Below are 9,532 nucleotides of genomic sequence, written 5' to 3'. Positions count from 1 at the left end.
GTACAGAGTGCCTTGCCACATGAGTCTATTTGAGCCTATACATGCAGGAGTTGATTTGATCCCAAATCACATTTTTTGAGTTTGTTAGTGCGGCTTTAAGAAACTCTATTTTGTACGATTTTGATCAGACTAAACATATGCGCATGCATTTTAAGTCCAGTTTCGGTCGGACAAGCACAATTCTTTATTTCTCATATCTTTAGGCGTACTTTGTGTTGATTGTGTACATCTTCATGGAGTGTGATGACAAACTCCTGAAAGGGGAATGAGTCAGGAAATAGCAATCATTGTACATTTTCTTTGGGTGCCTTTATTGTTAAGGTGTGATATTTTGCATTTTGGACCAAAGTAGCTACTGTCATCAGATGAGGTTTTATGAACTGAGCAGCATAAAGGATGAGAATGAGATGAACAAGATATATTTTTCTGACAGTGAATACTGTAAATCTACTCAAGGGTTACCTGTCCTCTCCTTATCAAACTCTGCACCTTTATTCCATTTTCGTAACTGTCTTATGTGTTTTTTTTCACTTCCCTATCTGGAAACAAACAGCCCCCCTGCCTGTTTGACACGTCTGCTTGAGCCCACCGAGCTGAGGCCTCTCTTAATGTTTGTCTCCTGGGAGACACGTTGCCTCATCTGAATCATCAGGCTTGTCAGTCACAGAAAGGGCCTGGTGAGTTTTGAATTGCAAGTGATCCAGGAAACATGGAGTGGCAGCTATTATAGATATGAATAATACATGGAAGGTAATTGATTATTAAAATGAATTTTCAAAATCATCCTTACTCTGTGCATCATTCTACATTTCTGATTATCTGTCTGTCTTCTTTGTGCTGACAGTTGTTGGCAGTTGATGCTCTGTTGCTTTGTGAACATCTCTGCGCTGCGCTGCTCTTGTCGGATCTCATTTGTAATTTATTCACATTGTACTTTACTATTTTCCCTCTACTTTTCTTCCTCATCCACAATGTTATCTCTGAGAATTACACAACTTTGATTTTACATATCCACATGCTCCATCTTTGCTTTCTTTACCTCTTCTGCTCAGCTATTCTCCTGCCCTGTATCACAGGGCTATACTCTCAGATTTTGTCATGCCTGCCATTGTCAACCTCCTCTTCAACGTGGTCTCCACCAACACCACCATCTCCTTCACCGCGGTGCTGCCAATGGTAAGCCTGATCTCTCTTCTGGTGGGGGTCGGGGGTCACCTCCTGCTGTGGCTGGTGCTGGTGAAAAACCCCCGCAGTCGCTCCAAGCCAAGCTCCATACTCCTCCTCAACCTCAGTCTTGCAGACCTGGGCGCTCTTCTCACCCTGCCCTGCGTGCTTCTGGGTGCCAGTTTCCAGAACTGGGAGCTCGGTGGTGCTACCTGTGTCCTCCTTGGATTCATGACTTCAGTGACAGTAGGAGTGGAGATCTTCAGCCTGGCAGTGTTTTCAGTGCTGAGGTATCGCATCGTTGCACCACGGACGCGGCCACCTGTTAGTCTGACACAAGTGTGAGTGTTGTAAAAATGATAAAGATCAGGTCCTCTGTGTGTTGAATCTATTTAGTCACGACATCACAAATGATTGATAATGATTCTCTAATTCAAAACATTTTGGTAAAATCAGTTTTGATGCCACTGAATAGGATGTCTTTGTGATACTACCACTTGGAGCAAAGTGCAAAAATGTTCATATATTTCTAGTCAAGGGACTTGGAAGGGTGCCAAAATGAATATTTGTCGTGCTCCTAACCAGCATTCTTTTAAATTTTAATTTATTTGTAATTCCCTGTGTGAATTATCTTTAGAGATGTGTTAACCTAAAATGAATTCCACTTGAATGTGGTCCAGGGGCTCATTAGTTTCATGGCAGGTTGGATCCTTTAACAAAATGGGAAGAATTAAGACATCCATAAAGACATAACTAAAGACCATCTTGGGATGGGATCATACCTGCTTTAATGGAAGCAGGGAAAATTCTGCATCATTCACACAATCTGCCATTGCAAGTCAAAAAACCTTCTTTTTCCATTCCACACCAGTCCTACAGTCAGAGTCTTCACTGGGGAAGGCATGAACGCAAACACATAGAAGAATCTGCGGTCATTAAAATACCTCTGTGTGTACAGGACCGCAGGTCAAATAATTCACAGTCAGATGTTTAATTCAGGAACTGCACATTAGCGGTTCAGTTGAAACTAATACAACTGACGTGAGCTCAGAAGTTCCTAATGTTGAAAAATGACTCAAGAATTTCTGCTTAACAGGACATTTAGAATATTTGTCTAGTTATTTGGATGATTAATTTCCCCTTTGTTATACCTTGGAGCACTGGCAGTTATCTGGACACTGGGAACAACACCACAAGATTAATAACTACCATGAGAAAAATGAGACCGGTGTTGGCGGTGATCTTCAACTTAATGCAATAAAAAGACAAATATGTTGCTGGTCTGTTATAGAACATGAACTCTAGCCTTTCATCCTCTTTCTGCTTTGCTACAACTTAACAGGAAAATTACTTCAAGCACTGACACATTGGCAGTGGAAACTACTGTTATGCTACATAACCAGTCTTCCTCCATGAAATAAAAATCATTCTTAACCGCTTCTTTATCTCCCTCTCCCACAGGTTATGTACTGTGGTAGCCATTTGGGTGGTCTCAGTAACAATGGCACTACCAAAGGTCACCTATATTGACTTTGATGGCGGATGCACGTGGTCAGTTGGCCAAGAAGAGTGGCTATTCTTCCTGGTTCCTGCCTTCCTGGTTTACTATGTGGCCCCTCTTCTGTGCATTGCCATCAACTGTGGCCTCATCATCTCTCACCTCCACAGATGCAGGGGCACGCTGGCTGCGGACAGACGCAACAAGAAAGCTACCGCCCTGCTCATTGCTTCAACACTGGTTTTTGCAGTTAGCTGGTTGCCATACTATGCACTAGAGTTTGTCAATGTCATGTCCCCTCACGTTAGTTCGGCAGCTTCTCCCATAAGCAGATTTGGGCGTAGGCTATTTTCAACTTTGCCTCCTTTGCACTTGTCAGGCACCCCACCCGGGCCAAGCCAACAAACGCTTACAAGGGTGACCCTGCTGTGGGAAGTGGCGTCCTTAGTGGCCATTTTGTTGGTGTGCCTGGCGCCGTGCTGGAACCCTCCGCTGTACTTCCTGTTGTCACGTCCGGCCGTACGTCAGCTGAGAGCTCTTCTGCCTTCTTTCTTTCAAGAGCAGTTCGAGAGAAAACCTGTGCAGCGATGGCGTGTCGCTCCGGCTCCTCCAACATGCCTGCCAATGGCTCATCCTCCTGCACACTCACTCACTCGCCAAACCCTGACAAATAGACTGACTCAATAAAAGTCCCACAGCTGTGCTCACTCACAGCACAATACTGTCCACATTTGTCATTCAAAAAACACTTGAAAACCAAATGTATGATTCAGAGCATGCTTTTTACAGTACGCATTAGTCTGTGCAGTACATAGTGCATACATACAACGCTGTTGGCAACAGTGCACTAAGCTCTCAGATAGATGACAGTGTATCGTAAACAGAATGCATTATAGGCCATAAAAACACAAGCTTTATATCCATGAGTCACTTAACAACTCATTGTCCTAGCAAAAGCCAACTGTCAGAGTGGAGGAGAGCAGGAAATCTGAGCTGAATGAAGTGAAATTTGAAAAGCCAAACAAAGCAATTTCCCTTTAAATCATAGCTCATATAATCATTCTAAATCCAGGTCACTGAACTTAGATATATGTATTTAACCTCCCACATGGGACCTGAACAGACAATCCTTTACAGCCTCTTTCAGTGTCTGAAGGACATCTGCTATGTCCTGAGATAACCAAACTCCCTGTGGAGCTTTAAACACATCTAATAACTGCAATACAAAAAAAATATAATAATGGCTTTGCTCTGCTGTGTTTGAAAGAGTTTCGAAAGGGCATCATTACAAAGCATCTAGTGCATCACAGCAACCTGTGCCACCTTATAACCCCTTTACTGAGCGCCCTGGCGGAGGGGATGCTGCCTCCCTGCAAAATTCCCTGTAAAGCCAAGAAGCAATAGTGTGTGAATTTAGTGTCATATTAATAACCTTGTGAAAAGAGGCCTGATTTATGACGAACATTAATGGAAGCTGACTTGTTTAGTTCTGAACTTGAATGATGAGAAGTGCCCATTAAGTGAAGGTTTGACACAAAGATCACATCAGCAGTGGGGAAATGACTTCTTAACAAGTGAAACCCATCTGCATCCGGAGTGGTTTAATATCACAACGCAAAGGGCAAGTCATGTACTTGCTGTGGTCAGGGGCTTTGTTTGATGAATTGGCCGAGACATAGTAATTGGAAATCTTTTTTCATTTATTTATTTTTTTGTCAGGTTATTTATTTCCAGATAAGCAAAGCAGAGTTTTAAATTTATCGTGACATTAGAATCACTTGAGCTGCCCTGAAACAGTGTATGTGCGGGACTCACAAATACTGCATGTTAAGTATGTAAAGATGAATGATGGACCTGGACAGAGATGTGCATGTGTCCTTCAGTAGACCCCAACAGCCTGCAGTGTACGATCTTTTTGTGCTTGTGTTTTTTGGTTACCAGATAAAAAAAATAAAATGTGTTTCTCACACTCTTGCGTGCTGGAAAGTCTGTTTGTGTTCAACATATATGATGGTTTGTTTTGCAACTAAAGTGCAGATGTCTTGTACTTTTATCGGAACTAAACAGACTTGTTGAGCAATAGTTCAACAGTTTGGGTATGTACTGATTTGCTTTCTTGTAGAGTTAAATGAGCATGTCAGTAGTATTCTGATGTTTGTATTCTAAATATGAAGTTACAGCTGACTAACTTTGGATACACGGAACCTCAAAGGGCAGGATAAGCTCTGTTCAAATGTGACAATTCCTTATGAACAGCTCTTTTAAATTAAGGAATTACAGTATCCTCCAAAAGTAAAAGTATGAATGCACAAGTTTTGCTGCATATGTTTTCAGTAAATTTTACTGACATTCAAAATGATCAGAAAATGCAATAATGGCCATCCTGGCCAAAGGTTTTTAGGGCATCGTGCTGTGACACACCGATCAGCCGTAACAGTAGTAGCACTGTCATATAACACTGCTCATCTTGTTACAGTGCATTGCTCTGCTGGGAAAACCTGCACAAGGATGTTAGTTTGACACTTTCCATAACTCAGCACAACAACGGCACCCCCTGCCAGCCAATGATGAATACTCTACAGTATATAATAAACTGTTACATATAGGACTACTCTGTCGCATTTTGCTGACCAAAAATTGCCAAGTAATGTTCCTGCTTCTTGAAATCAGCGTGGTCACCGTTTTTGCACAGCCTAGAGGTGTCCTTGGGGTTACTGTCTTGCTGCCTGACAAAGTTGGAACCAATCAAATAAGTTCCCAAAAGTATAGCACGTCACTACAAGATGGCGTGACATACATGTTGGTTGAACATTTTTCTGTGCGTCTCAGTGATGGTTATGCACAGAGGAATCATTCTAGAAACATATTCATGATATAAACACGGAGCTTTAAACTAAAGATCTCAAACTTTGAACTGTCGATCTGTGAGACTTTATTCCAGTCATCCTGAGTGCTACATAAACAGTGTGGCCCACTTCGGTTTCTTCTTCTTGTTTTCGGGGCATAGGAGTGGTTTCTTTCTCTCATCTCTGCCATGCAAACATGCCAGGATTGTCCATACTGTTCATGTCGTCTATATGCTGCAGCTATAGGGCAGTGAACTGATGCCAATTGGGCCAGTGTTCTGAACTGTACGCACAGATATTCTGAGCTTTTTGGAAAGTTCACTAAAGGTACAACCTTCGTGTCTCAAAACTACAATAGACTTTCTTTTCTGTTCTCACAAAGGCTCCCTCTGAGAGCTTTAATGTCTGACCCTTACCCTTTAGAAAGTTTTTAATGACAGTATGAGTTTTTAAAAAATTAAGAAAAAAAAGCAAACATTATATATCATATAAGAAAATACTTAAATGAACAACTATTATACTTCAACGGATGTGGGATCCAACAATTGGGTGGCTGTTTTCATAACAATAATTGGTGTTTGCGCATCCCTTGACACATCAGTTAAACTGATTAATACAGTTGCTGAGAAGTCAAGCTTGAAAATATTCAAATGTATTCATATTGTTTATTTTATCCAAACCAAAGTGTGAATTGGGATTTTAGACCTGATTTTGTCTGCACCAACTCCTGGCAGAATAATGTTGCTCCTCGAGCTGCCAAATGTTCACCAGCTGGTTGCAAATTTTGTCTGTGTGAGTAACGCAGTAATAAATCAAATTCTAAGTTTGTTACATCACAGATAAATGCCTTATAAATCATATAAGGCAAACATGAATGGTAAACAATTATCAGCCAAATAGAATCAGGTCTCAAAATCATTGGAAAATGAACAGTGTTCCCTGCTCTGTGACACGGACAGATCTCAGGGCTCAGATTAACAGATCTCAGATCCGCTGAGTACATTTTAACTGAAGTAAACTGCTTTGAACTCATAAATAAGCACTTTTGTTTTGATGTGTTTTTGTCATATTCCAACTGTGGACTAAAGGAGGAGGTGTGAAGCATTTAAACCCCTATAGTGCAACGTTGGTTATTCACAAAATGAACTCATATTGTGCACTTTCAGTCCATACAGTTTCCTTTGTTGATATTATTCCCCTGAAATTTAATAAGAAAACCAAAGTTCTGCAAATTCACGCATCCAGTGAGGCTATGAGAAGACTTGGCTCAGTATTTATTGGAACCAAATCTGAGGATCATGAGTTGATTATTCTGTTATCTTGAGGAAAGAAAAGCATACAATTCTTTTGAATGATGGCAAGGTATTTATCTCAATTTCTTGTTAAATCTGCCTTTTTCTTTTCTTGAGATCATGACATACCTGTTGTCATGAGAAAACAACTTTTACACTGGAAAAAAAATGGTTTTGGTAGCACTTCTGTGTTGGTGGTCATATTGATATCATATTGGAGTTCTTTTGATGTTTCAGGTGTATTGGCTTGTTCATAACTGTATTCATTGCTTCCTGCTGTTGTGGAGAAATTAGAGTCGAATCACGCGTTGGTCAGCCGTCCATTGGGGAGTTTATTGAACAAACTGTCACAGCAAATATGCATACAGAATGTTCAAAATGTCCGCCGTCTTCCTTCTGTGATCTCTCTTTATGCTGGTCCTTATCAAAACAAGCGTACGTGGCACTCTCTGGAGGTGCCTAATGTTAAACAACTCATTCTAACTATCAACAATATTCTGAACCAGTCAGCAAGGCACACGATGTAACTAGGCCAGAAGTCATGAGAATGTCATGACATCCTTCTCCCACACTGCTTTGGGTTAACAAAAACTTGTCCAGGAAAATTGCTTGTGCCCTACAAAAATAATCAGAGGTACAGGATAGGGGTTTGTACCCCTATATATGGTTTTGAACTAAGTCGGGAACAACATCTGACTCAAATTCAAACACTGACAGTCCTGAACTCTGAGATGAAATGTAGAAAGAGGAGGCTCTGTGGACTCAACACCAAGAGTGAGCACAATTCCTCTTTTTTCACATTCAAGATATTGTTATAAATCCTGCTTTAACTACTACATATATACCTGAGTAATTATTATTGTTTCATTTTTGGAGTAAACGGGTGTATTAACAAAGAAATGTACACACATTTAATTCTGCTTGAAAGGTTCTGCTGGTGAAGGTTCAAGGCGGGCAGGAGGGATTTTCCTTTCCTATTATAATTAATCCAATTCCAACTGTCCCAGTAGATCTGTGGGTAGTGGGCCTCTCATAATAACGATACATAGAGGTCATCTCTGACCTTGAGGCTGTCATCTTATTGGAAGCCATAAATCCTGCCTTAGTTCCCTCTTGACCTTCTGTCACGTCCTGGACTGCACACCAGCTAATTCAAAAGAAGGTTCAGAGTGTCTCTATTACCAGGGTTCTGGCAATTTTTGTCTCTACCATCTTGGTGGCTAATGAGAGCACTTATCCTTGTCATCCGTCTGCACTGTGATTCTCACACGCACTACGAGGCAGTGAGCTCCAGTGTCCTGATGAGACATAATTAAGTCAGCAGATTAGTGAAAGCTTAAAATATAAGTCAAGCTCAGCAGGCTCATTGTGAGGATCCTTTCCATTTCTATTCAGTGTGTTTACTGAAGCGCTGACATATCTACAGACCTGCTGTACTGAGAATACAGAGCAGAAAGGGCTGAAAAATTAAGCAGAAAGAAGATTAATATCCAGAGGGTTCAGGAGTAGTCATCATAAAGAAAGGTAATTTCCACCACCTTGAAGGGCATTTAGGACAGATATTGATTATCTGTGTAACAGCACACTTACCACTTAAAAGCCTTAAAAGCATGTCGGGTCATTAATTGTCATTGAGGACTATGTAAATCCCAAAGGGAATATGTGTTGAACAGTTTTACACAAAGAGCTCTAGATCAGCAGTGATTCACAAAACCACCTTGAGGCACAATCACACAGCATGGTTGAAGCTCAGCCCGCAGCTGTATTTCTAAAGTATTTCACTAAATCATTTAGAATTAGTCCACAAGGATAGTTATCAAACAGGTAAATCCATTGTACATAACAATGGATAAACCTGGATAATACAGTGATTCTCCCTCATGCTGCCAAAGCAGGCCTGACCTGTTGGAACATAGACACGACCTTTGGGAGTGTCCTGTTATCGTAGACCTCAGTGGTGGCAGTGGATCATTTTTGTTGTGCTGGTTCATGTCGATATTTGTCATTTCATGAAAACATAAAGGTGTAAAGGTGCAAAGAGTTACTGATGCATATTCCCAGGAAGTACAGGGCAACATTAGCATTCACTTGGCATTGTCAGCCTGATCGATATCCAGGATTTCGGTCTTTTAAATCACCTTTGGTCTGCTCTGAGGGAAATTCCAATTTACCAGCTACTTAATGCTCCACAAGATTCATCATCAATCAGCATTGTTGTGTTAATTGATTAACAAAGTTTTAAAACCACTAGGTTTAGTAATTGATGCTTAATGTTCTCTTTTTTATTGAGCTACTTTTGAGTTAGTCCAATGTTAGCAATGCCGATCCTCAAAGGCCAGTTAAGTCATGTTTTCTTTAAGGTCCTCTTTCTGGAGTAATCAACATGCCAGCTGATTAATTAATGCTAAGGGGCAAAACATTTTAAAAATCATCCCTGAATCGTTGAATTAATCAAATGATCCGGGGCACTGTCTGTCAGACATATTTAGGATATTTTATTCAAATTTCAAGTCTTTGAAAGTGGTAATAATGACAGCATTCTGAGAAAAAAAGGCTGCACAGCATTGCTGCCAACATTTCACTGCCTCGGGCCAATTACATGGAGTCCCGTTCTTTCTCCAAAAGCAAGAAGTAGAGCACTCTCATTCATGCAGGATTAATTTTATATTAAAGATGGTAGATATGAGCCAGGTCAGCTTCCAGATGGCACTGGGATTGGCCATAAATGTTGG

At 40.8% G+C, this 9,532-nt stretch overlaps 1 protein-coding gene across 1 annotated transcript; it reads left to right on the top strand.

The window, feature by feature from the left end:
• Positions 1-872: 872 nt before the first annotated feature.
• On the top strand, positions 873-4,560 carry LOC142398375 (somatostatin receptor type 5). Its single transcript, XM_075482344.1, has 3 exons — positions 873-1,505; positions 2,626-3,002; positions 3,042-4,560. The coding sequence occupies exons 1-3, from the start codon at positions 1,099-1,101 to the stop codon at positions 3,347-3,349; spliced, it is 1,092 nt and encodes a 363-aa protein (XP_075338459.1). The 5' UTR covers positions 873-1,098; the 3' UTR covers positions 3,350-4,560.
• Positions 4,561-9,532: the final 4,972 nt, after the last annotated feature.

Source organism: Odontesthes bonariensis, chromosome 14 (assembly GCF_027942865.1).
Source record: "Odontesthes bonariensis isolate fOdoBon6 chromosome 14, fOdoBon6.hap1, whole genome shotgun sequence".
NCBI lineage: Eukaryota > Metazoa > Chordata > Actinopteri > Atheriniformes > Atherinopsidae > Odontesthes > Odontesthes bonariensis.
Note: the sequence above shows the minus strand (reverse complement) of the source record. Positions and strands in the feature narration are given on the sequence as shown.